The sequence below is a fragment of the Odontesthes bonariensis genome, chromosome 7, assembly GCF_027942865.1.
Source record: "Odontesthes bonariensis isolate fOdoBon6 chromosome 7, fOdoBon6.hap1, whole genome shotgun sequence".
NCBI classification, from domain to species: Eukaryota; Metazoa; Chordata; class Actinopteri; order Atheriniformes; family Atherinopsidae; genus Odontesthes; species Odontesthes bonariensis.
In genome coordinates, this window is record NC_134512.1 from 20811886 (window position 1) to 20831299 (window position 19414).

Sequence of the window (19414 nt, forward strand, 5' to 3'; positions counted from 1 at the left end):
GATTAATGCCAATAACACGCCAGTCCTGTCCGATCTGCAGAGACATGGACAGCAGGTTGCTTTCTGTCAGGTAGCCACTCTCGGGGTCGCCCAGGTTCAGTGGAGGATACTGGAGCTCCTCCATATTGAAACTGTTGTCTGAGTTTAGAGCCTAAAAGAGAAATACGTGATTATTTCCAAGTATGTTGGCATTGGCAAAGTGTCAGGAGAGAGTCTTCACAGAGGTGGTAGAGGTAAGAATCTGGTCTGGCAAGTGTAGAGAGATGAACAATTCAAAAGCAAAAGCATTACATATTTTATGTTCGAACGCACAAATGACAATCAGTTAATGTACAAAAAAAAAAGGTTTTATAACATGAAATATGCAAGAAAAAATTTGATGTGTCACTTGAACCGACAGGAAGTCTTAAAGGTAAAGTAGCAAGCCACTGGCTGTCAAGTCCCTTCCTCTTTCGAGCCACTTCCTCAGGAAGATTGCTGGGAATCTCCCCTCTGTAGAAAGACACCTGTAACAGAGTCGGGCAGTTTTAGTGTGCTGGTGGGTTGGAACTCTTGTTGTTGAAAATATCTTTCTTTTTGTAACACAATGGTTCTAAAATACAATGCAAGCGAAAGGCTACACTTGGAAAAAGTCACAGCAGGTAAAGTGAAGGGAGGTGTTGAACAGTGAGGTTCACACCACGATGTTCAACTTGCTGAAGTTTGTGGCTCATTTGCCATAAACAAGCACAGAGGTTGTTTTTCTTTTGACCCACATTGCACCGAGGACAGTTGGAAAGCTGTCGGAGCCACAAACCTCTGGGAAAACAGCATGGCTCACGTTTTTCCAACTTCCAAGAATGACTCTTAACTGAAAAACAGCCCGGGGTCCATAGTTTACTGGAAGCTGGGCCAATTTTCTGATGACCAAGCAAGCACAGCGCAAGGTAGGCATGAGAAGTTTTTCAAGCAAACCAGCATTAATTTTAATCATTATCATCCAATTTAGCTCATCTAACGGGAGGTGTGTGACCTGCATACATTTTTGTGCTGTTTTTCTGTATCTATCCCATTTTGACATACTCATAGAGTCAGTAGGGCAGTATTTATTCGGACTAATGTCAGACGTAAGACCAAATGTAGCTTATAACACTCCTCTGGTTACTGCACCTCTTTTAAAACTGAGATCAGGTTCATCATGCAAAGCAGGAGTAGCAACCCTCACTGGACACTTTACTGGCACTAAAAACCAGTCCTATACATATACAAAAATAGAATTTCAAAGGATCCTCTGAGTTTAAAGAACCTGAAAATAAATATTTTCAGCTCACTTCTTTTCCAGAGTTCAAAGATTTTCTTTTCACACTGACATGAACAGCTTTGCATGAGATAGGGCAGAGTGCGAAACAGAGGCACACAGTGCAAAATATTCTCAGAAATTGTTTAGGAATTGCAACAGATTATTTCACTACTTTGTAATCAGCTGCTAAAGGGAGCCTTGGGTGATACCATGGAGTTTAAACAGATATATTTTCAACACAGTGGATGTACAATGAGAAAGATAAAACCGAAACTACGAAAGGGTACTGAAACCATGGGTGCACCTAACGACAATACATATGGTTTTCTTGGCTTTTTAACACTCAAAAGAGATTTCATTTCTGATCGTCCCATGACAAAAAATGTGCGTCACTATAGGTTAATATGGTTACGTGTACCGGACTGTTATATACTGTTTATCGAAACATACACTGGCTGATGTCATATAGCGTCTGTCACATGGTTTGTAACATGAGCTGCACAACTTTAATTAGAACGATACATTTGTATTTTGTTCACTGTTCAATATGTTGTACCTGTCCCCTCACTGGTCCCTTCTGATCCTGAGCTGGACAGATGTACACTTCCTTTAGATTTTTCAGGCTGGAGTAGAACACAAAACAAAGCCGCCCCCCCACACAGTCCGGGCTGTCTGGAGAACACGGGACAATCAACATGATGCATCTTTTACACTGACATTGACATTGCATCTTTATCTCATTTCATACAGAGTCAAGAAGATGACTTCAGACCTGTGCTGATATCCAAGCCTCTCTCAAAGCCAGCAAAGAACTGCTCTCCTTCCAGCAGGTCACACAGCTCTGAAGGCTGGGGTCCATCGTACTGCTCGGACAAAGACTGCACCCTAACCTCTATCTGCGCAGGAAACACCACAAGCATTGATTTTACAGAGGCATAACTTCAGTCTAAAACCATCAAAGCTGAGACACCACAACGCAAGGCTGATAAAAGTGGGGACGAATACAGAACCCGTCCATAGTTTTAGTAAAAGCCACAGTGGCACCAAAGAAGGGAGTAGAGGGAGTCAAACCTTGTTAGAAGGCAAGCACTGCAGCAAAACTTGGGAGGGATCCGCCTTGCGCTGGAGGACGAGGAACTGCACTTTGAACTGTTTTAGCCTTTGATAGACCTTCCTGACAACTCCACTAACACAGCGCTGCGTGGTGTACCACAGCCAGTACCTGTCATTAAGATACAAAGTTCTACTACAATTCAAAATTTACACCAACCATTAATCATTCAGATGTAGAACAGGGACTTACCAGGAGAAGTGTGTGATATAGAAAATGGCATACAAATGGGTAACATAGAGAGACACTTGGGATGTGATGTCAGTCCAGGTTTGGGCCGTGGGATCTCCGTGGAGCAGATGCAAGCAGGTCATGTCAGCTGTGTGGCCTGCAGATGCAATGCCCACGTTAATACATGCTAATGTATTCTGATATTATCCATGCATGAGAATCAGGACGGTTTATTATACCTGTGACTCCAGGCGGCAGAGGGATCTGAACTTTAACTGGCTGCAGGAAATTTAAGCTGGGAGACTGGGAGAGACAGAGGAGGGGGCTGACTCTGGCCTGAGGATCACCACATACTGTCTGCAACTCTGACTCCGACACCTGCACCACCTACAGAGACCGAGACACACACACACACACACACACACCAAAGTCTGATAGACTCTCTAGGAAACAGAGTGATGCTATTCTCAAATACGTAACTGCTATCAGCTGATGTTACCTGTAAAGTTATAGTGCGAGTCTGCACGGTGGAGTCTGGGGGGAAGTGGAGCTTGATTCCAGGGTCACAGCTCGACACCAGAAGGGCTCCTGCTGGTGTGACGGAGCAACTGTCCTGTACTGGTCGGGACACTGCCATGAACCAGGAGAAGTGGCTCACTGAGCAGCACGCCAGCTATTTAGGACAACGGGAGATAATTTTTCCACCAATACCACAGCAATCTGTTTCACCTGTTTTACCATTTTACAGTGGGAGGTTTTATGGTTTACCCTGGCTGGACGTCCACCGGGATGACTGCTATGGCTGTCACTTCCTCTCCTTAGATCGGTGGGCAGAGTGCTCCAAGACTCTCCATCAAACCGCCGCACGACCACCTCCCGTCTTTTTGTCCGATGATACGGCACACACACCTCCACAGGCTGTAAGTTGATGAGATTTAAAAAAATAAATAAAATAGGTGAATTGAGAAACAGGTGGTTATATGATTAAGAAGTGCAGCTTCCTTCTACACATTTAGACAAGTAAAGAACACTTTCCAAGGGTTGGACATATAATCGCCCGGGTCTACCCTAAATAGAGGACTTGTCCAGAGCTAACAACCATCCACGCTGAGATTCAACTATGCCAAAAAGAAGCAGCCGGATGAATTCTGGAGTGTACTTGCATATCCTGCCCAGTTAGATTCAGCCAAATGCGGCAATGTACAATGCAGTCCATCAGTGTACAGATGGATGATAACTCAAAAGACAACAACAAAGCAATCCAGGATCCTTTTGAAGATTATGAAAATGGAATATTCTGAAAGGGTCATGTCGATATCCTGATATCAACCAAATGGAGCTGCGTTTAACTTGCTGAAAAAGAAGAAACCAGAAAAAAAAAAAGACACATACAGCTGCAGTGAGGGCCTGAAAAGCATCACAAGGGAGGAAAACTGGATTCACCTTTTCCTGCACACAAGCTTGTATTTATAAAGAATGTGCACATCTCATGTATTCTTCAGACCGTGCATACACACGTGTTTAGAGCATTTTGAGCTTGATATGATAAAAAGGAGAAAAAAAAATCTGAATCCTACACAAAACCAGACTATGACCCTAGAATAGCATGATGGGGGTTTTTCTTATGATTTTGTTTCTTATTCTTAATTTTTTTCAAACTACTTTTATTTATCTGTGGGAGGTATAAATAAGTGCAGCTGCGCTTAATGTCCGAGCTGCGCGTTGGAAGGACCTTGCTAATGCGATATTAAGAAGAGGATAAATATTTGTTGCTTTTCTGGCACAAGATGAAAGAAGGCTTGTGCCATGCTTCAGGCTTCACAGGGAGGTTTAAGAAAACAGCCAACGAACCACGCAGCATCTCTACATCTGCGTCTTTCCTCCTCAACATCTGCACACATGGCCGCATGACACGTTGTACAGGCTACGCACTCGTTCAGTTCTTTGTTGTTACTTGAACTGTCATGCCCATTTAGTTGTGGTGCAACCAACATTTTCATTTGCTAAATCTTAAGTAGAATGGCGTCCATATCCATTCATGCCTACAAATGTCCGTGGATATCAGGATGATACACATTTGCAAATTATTCTGACTGTTGAGGTTCACAAGACGAAAACAAACATATATGCATGGCTTTGTAAATCTGGCAAAACAAATGTGTATGAGCTTCTCTGCTGTTGTGCGTTTACACAGTGTAAGCGTGAAATTACATGAGTTTTATGTGTCCAGCCCCAGGAGAGCATAAACCCAGTCTCCATTCTGGATGTGAACACCCTGAAATTAAAGCTGCTCTTACAGCCCATATTCAATATGTCATAAATAACAGTTAAGGGTCATACCAAATACCTTAACAAACGTTACCCTTGGGGGCACATATTCAAAGAAATAAATTCAAAATAAAACGTGTGTGGAGCAGAGTCGAGGATTTTAAGAGGAAACTGGAACAAATTCTCATGAGGTGACCTAGGGGTTTATTCTCCCTGGTCAATTAAAACATTTGCAACTCTTCTGATCTTCAAACAGATATTTCGTTTGATATCTGGTTTGTCTCCAGCCCTGTGATGCTGACATCACCGCAACATCTTCAGGATTATTTCCGCTGAGGTGGAAAATTCTCACTACAGATGTGATAAATAAACAATATAAACAGAGGTCTAATGACCCGTTTTTATACCTTCAGAAATTCAATTCCATGAGGACGCAGCTCCAGGGGACGACTCAATAGGATGTCATGTTCCTCCAGCCACACCCACTTTCTGTCTGGCCTTCTCTCAGTCCATCTCAGTCTGGTGGTTTTCAGCAGGCAGCCCGGGGGGAACAGCAGCTCAGTCCCTCCAGGGAGAAACACGTGGCACCCACCAGACGAAACAAAGAAACTGCGGAGCAAAAAGGAGCACAACGCCTTTAACAGATCTAGTAACACCTTAACTAACCATGTTATGTAAAAAAAAAAAAAAAAGAGATAAGATTACCCTGATGCTGTACCTGTGCTGATTAAATGCAAGGTGCAACTCAGGAATGTTTGTGCCTGCCGTATCTGGCGAGAAAACAGAGCAAATATACCATCATCAAATGTAAGTAGTGTCTCTGATGTCCACAGTCCAAATAATTTGAGCATTAATAGATTTGAAGCCTTCTTTATCTGTGCCCACCAGGTGTAGGGGGGGGAGGAGGCGGTGTTGGAGGTTTTCCCAAAGGATTGTCACGAGCATCTATTTTAAGCAGAGGCAGTTGGTTCAGACAATGTGGGATCAGGCGGAGGTCATTGCTGTAGATACCAAGTTCCCTGAGAGAAAATAGAGAGCCTGCGCAACAAACAAGACAAGGGTTACATCTTTTCTTTGCTCCGGTCACAAATTTAACTAATATCCAACGAGCTGTCCTGTTTCTTTTTTCGGGTCGACTTCCACTAACACACTCACTCACCCTTAAACCCTTACCCATGCTCTCTGGCAGCTGCTTCAGTTTGTTGTGGGACAGTTCCAGCTTAACAAGCTCCCCAAGAGACCCAATTTCACCAGGTAGCTCCCGGAGGAGGTTGTGTGACACGTCAAGTCGCTGCAGTGCTTTCAGCTGATCCAGACTCGGGGGAAGAGACACCAACTTGTTCCCCAGGAGGGAGAGATAGGTTAGGGAGGACAGCTGGGCTATCTCCGGGGGCAATGCTGAGATCTGGTTGTGACTGAGAAGCAGCGAGGATAGCAGAGGTAGGCTAAGCAGGCAGGATGGGAGACAGGAGAGCTGGTTGAAGGAGAGATCCAAGTGCACCAAACGAGAGAGGCAGGACACAGATGTGGGCAAAGTGGTGAGGAGGCCAGGCAGGGGCTCGCACTGGGAGTCATAAAGGCAGTGTCCTTTAATTTGGATGCAAGACGGTAAAGCAGAAGCAGAGGAAAGGACAGAGAATGACATCCTGATTATAATTTATCCAATTTACCAACACAGTATTTGCTTTATATGTTCTTATTAAGTGAGGCTAAAAAATGCAATTAGACCATTTTTACAACCACATCAAATTACAAGGAAAAGTACCTCTAATGGCCAGAGAGCACAGCTGTGTCAGATGGGGTAGAACATCCAGTGCCCCATCCAGCCCTGGTTTATCCTCTGATCCCAGTCTCAGGTACTGGACGCCTCTCAGCTGCCCTGGGATGGACCCCCATAACAAGGGCAAAGCAGCGGCTCCTCCCTGGTACACATCCAGGGTCAGTCTTGTATCAGTCAGCACAGCTGAGAGCTCCGCAGAGGGAGGCAAGGGTGGAGTCAGAGACAAGACAGAGGGGCAGGAAGAGGAGGAGGAGGAGGAAAAATGAAAAGGATGAAAACTGGAGGAGCAAGAGGAGGATGAGAGGCTTGATATGGAGGGATCACATGTATCCACAAAGCTGGAGGGAGAAATGGATGGAGTATCCCTCTCTGGCTCAGCTGCTTCTGCTTGGCCTTTAGTCCCCACATCATGTGATTTCCTCGGTCCTGTCTCCTTCTCTGACTTATCCTCATCCTGGTTCTCAAGTCTCCCCCGGATCTCACGAGCCAGCATTTGTGTGGAGATGCCTGGAGCTTTAGATGCTGTCCTTTTTGGGTTACATGCACGTGTAACCCCGACATCTCCATCCTCTGACTTGCTGGGTTTTGTATTCCCACCGGATTCCTTGTCTTCACCCTCCTCATCGAGAGCAGCGTCATCTTCACTATTTCTCTCCATTATCACACCAGACAAATTACTACTAACTGTCGACTGCCTACTTCAGTACTGTATCGAGGTTTCTTTCTGCATATCTGAGTCGTTATTCGTGGCATGACTATTTACGCTAATAACAGCCACAACACAGCTAAATGACTGCCGCGATACGCTGTGTGCAGTATTAAACAAGACGTTGGCCACATTAAATGTGTTACCGTTACAGTAGTAAACATTATTGGCAAACTACATTGTAGCATTACCTTCTAAAGAAAATCTAAATAATACTTATTTGTATTGTCCGTTTAACTACCTCTGTTACTCACTAGCTATTGCGGTGTTACACAAAAAAAAAAAAACAAGAAACAGTGGTCAAGGGAGCGATAACTCCATTCTGTGTCTCTACTTCCTGGTGCCCAAGCGATTTTAAAGCGCAGGCTTTGCGTCACAGCTGTTCGCTCGTTTTTGTTGACTACATCTACCGGACGACGGTGGGAGGAGTTCAATCACCAGTATCCGTTCAGAAGTAACGGTCCCGCCCCTCCGTTTAATCTAATGTGTAACAACGAGCGCCCTGATGGCGGCGCCGCCAAAGTTTCAACTCAGGGCGGGACAGTCGCGTGTCAACCAGAGTGTACAGTTGATGAGTCCCCGCTCGACCATTGGATGTCGCTGTTTATTTGACTTTAATTGAACTAATTGAATGAATTTATATCTGCAAAAGCATGTTTTTCAATCACAAATGTTGACATACTGTTGAATTGGGAACGTGTATCTATAAAACTGACTTTTTGATTCAAACAATGACGGTAAAGGGCAGGTACACAACAGTCATGAATGAAAAAAGATAGAAAACAAACAGTTTCGTTTTCAGTTCTAACTTATTTCAATAATAATTTGTTATAGTTATAACCGTGTAAGATTAAATGATAGATGATCTTTTGAGATATATATGAATTAATTGTAGGTAAAAGTCACATCTACACTAACTCTAGCACAGACTGAAAGCAAAGAAAACCTAACCCTTTTTATAGAGACATAAGCTCCAAACAACCGACTTTGAAAACTCTGCACCACTGAGTACTATGTCGTTTATCTTATTTTTTATTTCATACTGCCCTTATTCCTCGAAGGAATGTGTTTTTTTTTTTGTTTTTTTGTTTTTTTTCATAACTGTGTGACACATTAATTGAACCAGAATCAAAACAGCATTTTTGTCACGAACTAGCAAAAAGTTCACATCTGTTGTGAAGACCATTTCGTTATGTAAAGGAATTGGCTCAGTGATCCAGTGTCAAATGCCAGCAGTGGTACAATAACCAGTGGTCCGGCCAGCGATGATGGTACAAACGGAAAAACAATGTTCAAGTCATGTCTTTTTATAACACATTACAGCCTCTTAGGTTATTTTAACTTGGAACATTCCCCCTTGCAGCAGTTTTTGACAGAAAGGCGTTAACTCATATTTGATTTAAAAAGAAACCTAATTATAGAATAACACAGAAATAATATTTCTAAAAAGGAGGGGGGCCATGAACTCTAGCTGCTGGTGGTTTCACAATTTAACTTGCTCCTGAAGAACACGTGATGTCCTAATCGGAGACTTTATCAGTTCCCCAGCAGTGCGCATATGTAGTCTAATTCTGTGAATGGTTTATTCAAGGTAGTTATGTCAGCGATACTTCTGGGTGTAGTTTATTGGTTTAATCTCTGTGCCAATCCTGGTTTCTGATTCGTGGACAGAACGCTGCAACAATCCAAATTTGTACATACTAATAATCATAAATATTTAATACATGTATATATTTATCTTACTGATCATATCCAGGTTTTTTGTCTTTTTTTTCGGAATTCACACCACCACAAATCTATTGAAGAAAAAGTGAGGTATCATCCCACATTTGCGTTGATCTATCTGTGAACAAGTTCAACTTGACCATATGTATCGCAGTCAGTCTATACAGCATCTTCCTAATGACACCTATTGTGAAATAAAATACCAATAAAGGTTACTTTGGTCTCCCGAGAATTTTCTACTGACAATAATAAAGACACAAACACGTAAGATAAATTTAGTAGGAACAAAACAAAACTCTGTCAAGGGACAAACATTGACAGCTGCCAGAGGGATCCAAGTGACCACAAACTGCCTTCATCGAGGCGGACGATGATTGGTCAACTGGTCACGGATTTCAATTATGATTGGTCAATTTTCCTTACAATGTGGATTGTGATTGGATAAACTGGTTGACCGTGCGCTCCTCCCAATCTACGCCCGCAAAGTGTTGGAAATAACAACAGGTTTCCTTGGTTTCGTACGTATATAGCTATCTTGTAGCTCAGGGCTGCTTATAATAATAATTACAAACAGGAGTTTGCTGTAGGCAGTAGGGTAGTGTTGTTCCTTTAGATAAGGTAAACTTGTCGACTTCAGCAAAGAAAGTGACTTCTGTTCTAGTTGAATCAGTTAGCAGGCGCAGTACAGTATCTTAAATACAACACGTTAAGAATCAACAATATGAGCGTTTTTTAGCTTTACAAGCAGAACTAGACATTCTGTATCCACTTTTATCTCTGTTTGCCGAACTGAACTGAACTTAACAAGGAACAGCTGCGCACAGCCGCCACTATGTTCCCGTTAGACTCGCCGTGGAACATCTCCTTCGCAGGTTGCGGCTTCCTCGGTATCTATCACATTGGTGTGGCCAGCTGTCTGCAGGAGCGGGCTCCTTTTCTGGTACAAAACGCCAAGCACATATATGGGGCATCTGCTGGCGCTCTCACCGCCACTGCTTTGGTCACTGGAGTGTGTCTTGGTAAGTATCTATCTTAAGCATTTACAGGAGGTACAAATATGCTGCATGACAAACTCAGGAACAGGAATAAAACTGCTTTTGCTGTTGACCTCATAAAGGCATTTTATTGAATGGGATGGCACAAATGGAATTTTTGGAGAAACATTTTTCAAAATGGACTTTCTCTGGAACATCTGTAGTTATTTTAACCACTGTCAGAGGACCTAAACCATTTGAATCAGAATCAGAATCAGAATACTTTATTGATCCCCAGGGGGAAATTCTATAGAAGTCCCTTTGAGCTCTGAGTCCAACTCTTTGAAAACCAGCTGGATGATCCAGTTCTTCACTTTATGACACACTAAAAGTAATGCCTCATGAGGGACTTTACTCTGCCACAAGATGCGTCCTTTATCTCAGATTAATGTGATAATTTCCGCTAACTATTGTATTAATTGCTCTCCGCCCTGATCAGTGCCTTGCCCACATGATTATGAACGGCCATGGAGACCGCAGCAGTAACCATACTTTTTTAAATGCTCCACAGGAGATGCAGGTGCAAACATCATCGAAGTTGCCAAAGAGGCCAGGAAGCGATTCCTCGGACCCATGCATCCTTCCTTCAACCTGGTGAAGATTGTGCGCCACATGTTGCGGCGCACTCTGCCAGCTGACTGCATCGATCTGGCCAACGGACGGCTGGGAATCTCTCTCACCCGGGTGTCAGATGGAGAAAATGTCTTGGTGTCTCACTTCAACAACAAGGAGGAGCTGGTGCAGGTAGATCCACTGAGTCTCAGCCTTCTTTTTCTCCATACTTTACATCAGAGTTGGTCGCTAATGAACTGAAATGTCAGAATACACTTGGTTTATTACCTCAGAGCTGATGCTGATGGACATCTAATCCAGTCCTTCGATTTTCGCTTTGTAATAGTTTGGAAAAGTCAATAAGTCAGTTATCAAGCAAAATATAAAACTGCTCCTTATCCAGCTTGTCAGATGTAAAGATTTTTGCTTTTTGTTTTTTATATTACAGTCGCTTGAATATCTGTTTGTAGTATGCACAATTAATCAAATACTTTGATTAAGTTACTGTTGTATGTTATGATGTTATTATAATAAAATGTTTGAAAAATATTAAGATTCATCAGGAAAAGGAAAGTAGCCTGGGTTACGTTTCATTTTAGTCAAAATCCCTTCTGCATTATTCTCTGAATAATGTGTCATCCAACTGTAAAAAATTGTAATTCATTTGTCATTTGTCTTCTTTGATTTATTTCTGCATTTTTGTTGCTCAGTTCTAATAGTTTTACCATGTTGGATTTAAAAATCGTTCTTTTCTGATATAATTTTCTTTATTGATCAGGCATGTGTCTGCAGTGCCTACATTCCAGTGTATTGTGGCCTCATTCCTCCCACACTTCAAGGAGTGGTGAGTGAATTCACTCTTCCTTGGCATCTGAGCCCCTTTCCTCTGTCACCAGCATTCTGTTATCTGGCTAATAATGCTACATTCACAAATTCTGTGACTTTCAAAGTCTCAGACATTTAGCCTCCCTTCAGATGATATTCAGAAAAAGACGCCGCACTCATTCTGACCTAAATTTGCTTGATTTCTGGATGCCTATTAAGATAGTAATTATGTTGTTCAGCTCTTCAACCACATCATAAACCGTTTATTAGATCATTTGATACTAATGTCACCTCAGTACACAGAGCCTCCCCTGAAACAGTTAAAGAGGCTTGTTTCTCACTTTGAAAAACTCAGCACTAAATAAATTGTATGGATTTTAAATTAGGATCCACACTTAACAGAAGCTACTGTTGTTGAAGAATTGCTGTGAACAACCCACCTTGCTTGCTTTGCTTGAATTGCACACCTGCGTTTCATTACATTACATTACATTACATTACATAACATAACATTACGGTCACTTTGCAGACGCTTTTATCCAAAGCGACTTACAATAAGTGTGTTCCACATCGGTAGGCAAAAGAACTTCAGGTCACAAGAAATCATAAGTGCATTTCCTTCCAAAACCACTTTCGTGATGTTAAGTCGTTGTTGCTTTTGGCACTTTTTTTTTTTTTTTGTCTCTGCTCCTATCACAGCCCGCCCATCCTCAAGAATGTGTTTGTTCTGATTGGCACGTGTATGTAAACAATGATTATAAAAAATTCCACTGGCATTAGCGCCTTGTCAGAGATCTCCCACTGAAGGGGAAAGTGGAACTTGCATGTTTTTTCCTCTCTTTTTATTTTTGCTAAACATGTTTCGAGAGTAAAGGTTCTTTCTTGGAAATATGATTGAGCAACAGCAGCAGTCCGACCCTCCCTCTGTGACCTTTGTGATGAGTTCTAAGAGCTTGTGTGTGTGTGTGTGTGTGTGTGTGTGTGTGTGTGTGTGTGTGTGTGTGTGTGTGTGTGTGTGCAGGGCTTGGGACCAAAATTAGAGATTGGCAGAGCCAAGTGTGACCATGCTGGCACATGTTTTAAGTTTGTCCTGTCCTCTCTTACTCATGTGGCTCAAATTCAAAACGCTGATGTCACCCTCTGTTGACAAAACGCTTCATCTGCCTCCAAGTTAAATATTTCATAATTTTCAACAAAAACAAACCCTTATCTACCTACACAATATGACCTCACTATTATCATATCCTGTTTATTAGCTGCTGTGTGGATAAATGTCCCTCAGTTCCAAAATTCTGGAAACTGCAATTATTGATCTGATTCTGTTTGCTGTGTTGCTAAGATTTATCTTTTACCATTCAGCGATACGTTGACGGAGGAATCTCAGACAACTTGCCCCAGTATGAGCTGAAGAACACCATCACAGTGTCCCCATTCTCCGGAGAAAGCGACATCTGCCCAACAGACACCTCCACCAATATCCACGAGGTTCGCTTCACCAACACAAGCATCCAGTTTACCCTCACCAACCTCTACAGAGTCTCAAGGGCACTCTTCCCTCCAGATCCAATGGTAGGCCACTAAGTGTTTACAGCCCTCTGGACACACATATGTTGAAAGACACACAGAGCTATAGATAAAGAGACTATCTCATATGAACTGGCGTGATCTCAGTGAACCTCTTTAACTCACAAGCGATATTTGTGTGCTTTTGCTGCAGGTTATGAAGGCCATGTGTAGACAGGGATATAAAGATGCTCTGAACTTCTTAGAGAAAAATGGTAAGAGTGGCTTTCTTCAAGTTTCCTCAAAGCTGTGTCTTATTAAATCTGCTCAGTAATAACCAGCCTAATCGATCTCTTTTCTCGTGACCAGAATATATTGGTATTCACACACATTATCACCCTGATACCCTATCATGACTTGTGCTTCCTGTGACCATGTCACCAAATCAATAAGTTGCTTTTCCTTTGGATAAGGCTTGCACTGCTCCTTATACCTACTTGTGTGCACTTGTATAAACACGGTTTTACAAGTCAATGGGTGTACACTGATCATTTTAAGCTTGTCGAATAATTTAACTGATTGAGAAATAACCTCGTATTGTAGATGTGATCTGTGTATAGAGGGAAGATTAAGTTTTCTTTTGCCTTTAGGATTGCTTGATATCAATGGACCACTAAGAGACAGACCCCTACTGGCCAATGGGGAAGAAAATGAAGCTTGTGGTGAAGAGGAGGAGTGTGATGAAGGGGAAACGGAAGATAAGTCCCAGGGGAAAGAGAAAGCAGTGACGGCTATTGCAGACTGCTCATTTGATGAGCACATCATCGAGTGCCTTCCGCCTGTCCTGCACAAAGGTAACACGGACTGTAAGGCCATCATTTATGATGTAATTAGATCTACTGCACCCATCAACAGCATAACCTGTTTGTTATGTTTGTTTGTTGGTTTCCTTTTTTTTTTTTTTTCAAAGTCAACAGGTTATATAAAAACTTTCCGAAATCAGCTATTTCATGAGAATGAACCTTGTTTCATCAATATGATTATGTAAAATGATGCAGCTGAAAGTCCGGATACTGAGCACAAAGTCAGCAGTACAGCTTTAAAAATAATTGCAGTTGACTTGTTATATCATGTCACATGTAAATTTAGATCACTAATGACTCAACTTATGTAATAGAAATAAAAACGGAGGCACGTACCTCCTCCTTTTTCGTTTTTAACCCATACTTTTGAGATCAGCTAAAAATGTGAGCATTCCTTTCCTTTGTGTGCAGTCCATATTCCCCTGGATGTTCGAGGGTCTCTGCTTTAGTCCTCAGACAACCAGCGTTGGCTGTTTAATGTGCAGGTTTTAGATATTAAACATTAAACAGACAGGTTTCCCCTTGTGGTCTATTAAGTGTAATTACATTTAGAATTTAGAAACGACAGTTTTCAGTTTCCTTTTTACATAGGGAACACAGGGTTTGTGGATTTTAAGTTCATCGAAGACATGGAAATATTCTTATTTAGAAAGAGATGTAATGCACTAAACTTGGAAATCCTGTTAATGTCACCTTAATGTATGACTCCTGTGGAGTTCATTGGCTGTTTTGTGAACAGAGGATGGTAATTCTGTGTGTTTTGCCTCCCTCTGCAGCTCTACTTGAGGCCTGCATGGAGAGGAGGAGCCTGGTGCAGTCGCTAGGCAACCTGCTCCCCTTCAGGATGGCCTCAGCCATGATGCTGCCCTACACACTCCCGCTGGAGTCTGCTTTGTCCATGACTCTCAGGTGCTGTGTGACTTAATTACACCTTTCCCTCATTAACTGACCCTGCACTGGGTGTCTGTTGGAGCCTTTTATCTTTAGCACTTTAAACTGATTTGTAGAAAGTTTGATTTGATTATTGAAATTGAATACCATTAAACTTTGTTTCGTCAGCCTTGTGCCAGAAAATGGCATTATCTTGCTGTCCCTACACATAATTACTGTCTCTTGACTGATTATCATGCTTTTTATGTGTAGACTTCTGGAGTGGCTGCCAGATTTGCAAGAAGATGTGGGATGGATTCGAGAGCAGATATTTAAGATCCTACAGCGTATTCTTCGCCAGACCTCCAGAAGTCTTTCCCAACGCGTATCTGCCAGGTAGTTTCACATGCAGTTACACATGCATTCAACTTACAGTTCCAATTATCAATCGATACCACATAACTCACCAAGGCCGTTGTTATGGTGACACATCTGTACACTGTTGATTGACAGTAGCAGCTATCAGAAGTGTGTGAACGTGACAGGATTTCAACTTGATTAAACCTACGATAGCTGATCATTTTGGCCAGATGAGGGCAGCAAAAACAAATGATGATTGACATGTCATTGGGCCTCATGCAAGAACCGTTCGTACGCACAGATTTGTTCTTAAATCGTCCGTACGAGTGATTTAAGAGAATTCGCGCATTCACCAATCTTTTCGTATTTTACGTTTTCTTTCAGGTACGAACAGAATTTACGAGTGATCCAGACCTGTCGTAGGAGTTTCGTAAAATAGTCCGCTGTTATTCCAATCAAGTTTGCTTGACTAATGGATGTATATTTAATTACTTTGAAGCAAACATAAATAAATATACATTATAGCCCATAATGATGCTGAAATGATTCTGTTTGACTTAAATTATGCACTAATCGAAGGTTAATTTGACTGTATATAACAAGGTTAATGGGAAGTGTAACCAGCGGCTAATTTTCTACTTTCGGATGCCTTAGCACGTCAGGCTCTTGGAAGAAACCGTGTAGAGACAAACGAATGGCTGACATCGCGATTAAGATTCCCAAAGACTGTGCTGTTACAAATATACAGCTTGCTAGAGCCACAACTCCAGAGAAAAACACGCCGATCAAACCCAATTCCACCACACATCCAGGTCTTCACCACTCTTGGATTTTTGGCCTCTGGAACCTTTCAGAGGGAGATTGGAGACAGATGGGGGGTGTCCCCTGTGAGTCGTGCGCTCCCCTTGGTCATCAAAACTCTCATCAGCTTATCACCCATGGTACATCAGATTCCCATACACCGCTGTCCAACAAGTACAAATTAAGAGGGACTTTCATCCCGTGGCTGGACTGCCAAACATAATCAGAGCAATGCACACATATACGCATCAAAACACCTGTGCCCCTGTCATGGAGCACACTGAGCTGAAGGCCCGGTGGGGGTGTCTCGATACAGTGTGGCGGGGGGCAAACTGCTCTATAGCCCAGAGAAGACATGCCAGATTGGCACAATATTGCCATGAACATTCTCCTACAACCTGAACCAGGCAGACCAGAAGATGTGGTGCCAGGAGACCCCCCTCATGGACCGCCCCATCAAAGTGCCATCATGATGAGGCAACAACTGATTGCACGGCTTTAGTTGCAGTCATCGAGCGCCTGGCCAGGGCGATACGTCTTTTTTTTTAAAGCCATTTTCATATCAAACCATTTCATTTTTATTTCGGTGACATTACGAACTACAGGTGACAATAAATAGCACTCGTAATTGCTTCCCATTTCTTCGCAGGTCCCGCAATTCCACTGCTGACACTGCTAAAAATGACAGATTTTTCTTTCTGGATCTCTGAAAGCAGAACTTCAGTCTCAGAGCCCATAAAGTTGTTCTTTTTGCTTCTTGATGCCATTCTCATGACTCAACACTTCCTGGCACAGGAGCGAGGAAGCACAGCTCCTAATATGGTATCATTTTGGGCGTGGAGTATGCAAATCTACTATCCTCGTGCACATGCAATTATATGCGCACGGGTGGGATTCATCATTTACGCAGGTCGTTTACACACTTTTTCTGAAGTTAAGAGCGTTTGTTGAATCTGACGTGGCGTGTTCGTACGAAAATGTTCTTGCATGAGGCCCATTGTCTTTCAAGTTGCTAAATTGAATTGGTTGGTAAACTGTTGCTAATCTGCACATCCAGTCGTTAAAGAGGAACATTATTGTTCTTCCAGAGTGTGCTAACTCCTGATAGAAAAATGGTTGGTTCCTAACTGTATTCATCTGCCATTTACGTAGCTCATGTAGTTAGTTTTAATTTTTAAGCTTTTTTGCTGAAAAACTTAATATAACCTTTTGACAGTAATGGCCTCACAAATATACACTGACCTCAAGCTCGCTTTACAGACCATGAAATAGAAAAGAGCTTCAGACTCAGGTGATATCTCTCTAGGATCAGCAGTGCCTTTTATGTTCACCCTTTGTTATGTGATGCATTGTAATCCTAAGAATGTCTGTTGTCTCTAATAAGTGAGATGGTTGAGTCCTCATTCATGCCTCTGTATGCTGGTAAATGTTCCCCATAGATTGTTCTGCAAGGTGGAGCTGCACAACTACCAGTCCCTCCCATCCAGCTCCAGCTCCACCAGCCTGTTTCCCACCTGGGTGAACAGCAGCAGCTCCTCCTTCCAGGATGTCATTGTGCGTCTCGACCAGTACAAGAGGCAGCTGTTGTCCGGAGTTCTCTGTATCAACATGGACCTGCAGGGTTCCTTCAAAACTGGATACAGTTCAGCAGATAACAGTCGCGTTTCCCAGCAAGACTTCAATGTGCCCAGAGGCTTTCCTAACAATCCACGAGATGTCAACTATGGGAAACCTTTGGGCAGAACAAAGAGTTTTTGGTAGGCTTCTGCTGCAAGCGTACTTATTCCAGACCCAGTAATATTTTATCAGGAAAATCTTAATCTGGGGCTGTTTTCTCCCACACGTGGAGATATTTTGAAACTACCATGAGGTAGCTTTCTAATCTGACAAAAGCTATATTGCTATATTCAAACTGACTGGGTGTTGAATATATTTGGACCAAAGCCTGACCCTGAAATAAGTCTTCAGCTAAAGAACAGTCAGGCAGGCGCTAGTAAGTCTACGGACGAGCATTTAAACTTTGCACATGTAGTCAGTTATGCAGAAACTTGAATCACAGGATGTTACAAAGAGAAACGTACACGGCGAAAAAACAGATAAGTGTTTGTATTTTTAGTTGAATGCAGCAGACTGTGAGCGCAGCAGCTTTTTCCTGCTTTAAGTCACTTCTGGCTTGCAGGAAGCGCAGGACAAGAGGGGAGGTGGTTTTCCACAAGTAGTTACTCCATTTAAGTGATGCAAATGTCAATGCACTAGAGTGAGAAAAAAAAAGCTCAATGTCTCTATGTTTTATGTTATATCTTATTGCAGATGTCTTAACAACTACCTACTGTATTTGTAAAAAGAAAAAGACTTTTGCCAATTGTACAGTGTCGTCATTTTGATTTACTAGAATGTTTCAGCTCATATAGAACTAATTTTTGATCTATGTTGTGTTAGATTGTTGCTTAGAGATATTTTTAAGTGTCCTTGATTTAACATGAATGCATATCATTTTAATAAATCAAAAAAATCAGTTCCATCTGTATCGAATGTGATAACCTGGCTGTTTGAATACTTTTCTTGTAATAAGTGCTACATTTTAATTGTGTGTCTCATGTTGTGCCTAAATTGTACATGTAATTACTGTCAAGTGAATGTAAAATGTCCAAACAAATGTCCAAACTTTTAAGCAACTGTGAAATAAATTGGTATTGGTTGAGATTCACTAGAGCTCATTGATGTGAATGCACAGGTACTCTCATATTAACCAGAAAAAAAAGTGGCCTCACAAGTGCACACTGTGGACAAACAGTGCACATATTTAGTGGAGGGAGAAATATTCTGTATTCATCCTTGAATTGTGAGTGTACGGAGATAATGTTGCTGTTTTACTGTATGTGCTGCAGAACTGGCTGACATTAAGAGAGGGAGATCAGGAAATGTTGACTGTCACGTTGGAAAGAAACATTGGGACTAGTTTCTGCATTATAATATTATCGTATGCCCCAAATTCAGATTAGATTTAATTTTGTTCAATTGGTCCCTTTGAGAAATCTGATACTGAGCGGATAAAAATACAACCCTGCTTTAACAGTTTTAACAGTTGCTTTAGTTTCCTGAATGCAGTAATAGAGACGTGCATGTGTTTCCGCCTCAGTAAGCACTATAAACTTTTCATAGTCATAGCCAGTTGTTATGTTGAAGCAGATCTCAAGAGTATATTTCAATTTCCCCTTTGTCCCTGCCTTAGAATATATACTATTTTTTGTTCACTTTCATGGTTATTTGATCTTTTGGTTTAACATGGAGTGAAAACAACTTGATCAACTTAAAAAAATATCATGAGATGCATGAATCTCGAAATGTTATGTGGGCTCATATCAACGAATAAAGCTTGACACAGGCATATTAACATATTTATATTTGCGTTGTTTTTGTTGATGATTAAAGGTCAGCCTAGCCTACGAGAAAGAGAGACTTACAAGATTTAGTTTACTTTTGTATATGTTTTAGACTTCGGTTTTGTATTTTTAGTGTTTTTTTAAAAAGCAAAGTTAATAAAAAGTGAAAGAAAGAAAGTGCAT

At 41.8% G+C, this 19414-nt stretch overlaps 2 protein-coding genes across 3 annotated transcripts; one reads left to right on the top strand and one right to left on the bottom strand.

Moving 5' to 3' along the window:
- Positions 1-120: 120 nt before the first annotated feature.
- On the bottom strand, positions 121-7795 carry pidd1 (p53-induced death domain protein 1). 2 transcript variants are annotated; one of them, XM_075469996.1, is made up of 13 exons: positions 6595-7793; positions 6003-6416; positions 5715-5867; positions 5548-5599; positions 5237-5438; positions 3330-3479; positions 3061-3234; positions 2801-2948; positions 2583-2718; positions 2351-2501; positions 2052-2175; positions 1836-1951; positions 121-506 (listed from the first exon to the last, which is right to left on the bottom strand). In XM_075469996.1, the coding sequence occupies exons 1-13, from the start codon at positions 7265-7267 to the stop codon at positions 297-299; spliced, it is 2703 nt and encodes a 900-aa protein (XP_075326111.1). In that variant the 5' UTR covers positions 7268-7793; the 3' UTR covers positions 121-296. The 2 variants fall into 2 exon arrangements, 1 of the variants encoding a protein (XP_075326111.1); XR_012770014.1 differs by having other exon boundaries at positions 418-506; positions 1836-1947; positions 6595-7795.
- A 1722-nt stretch (positions 7796-9517) lies between these two features.
- pnpla2 (patatin-like phospholipase domain containing 2) lies at positions 9518-19191 on the top strand. The gene is made up of 9 exons (XM_075469999.1): positions 9518-10059; positions 10586-10818; positions 11405-11470; positions 12811-13020; positions 13169-13229; positions 13605-13808; positions 14594-14726; positions 14961-15083; positions 17288-19191. The coding sequence occupies exons 1-9, from the start codon at positions 9873-9875 to the stop codon at positions 17607-17609; spliced, it is 1539 nt and encodes a 512-aa protein (XP_075326114.1). The 5' UTR covers positions 9518-9872; the 3' UTR covers positions 17610-19191.
- The last annotated feature ends 223 nt before the right edge of the window (positions 19192-19414 follow it).

Coding starts and splice junctions, on each gene's coding strand:
- pidd1 (XM_075469996.1), bottom strand. CDS start 7,267: ATGGAGAGAAATAGTGAAGATGACGCTGCTCTCGATGAGGAGGGTGAA. Junction 5,439..5,547: donor CTTGCATTTAATCAGCACAG/GTACAGCATCAG, acceptor TTTGCTCCGCAG/TTTCTTTGTTTCGTCTGGTG. Junction 2,176..2,350: donor AGTGCTTGCCTTCTAACAAG/GTTTGACTCCCT, acceptor TTTCCTGCGCAG/ATAGAGGTTAGGGTGCAGTC.
- pnpla2 (XM_075469999.1), top strand. CDS start 9,873: ATGTTCCCGTTAGACTCGCCGTGGAACATCTCCTTCGCAGGTTGCGGC. Junction 10,060..10,585: donor GGTCACTGGAGTGTGTCTTG/GTAAGTATCTAT, acceptor AATGCTCCACAG/GAGATGCAGGTGCAAACATC. Junction 13,021..13,168: donor TCTTCCCTCCAGATCCAATG/GTAGGCCACTAA, acceptor CTTTTGCTGCAG/GTTATGAAGGCCATGTGTAG.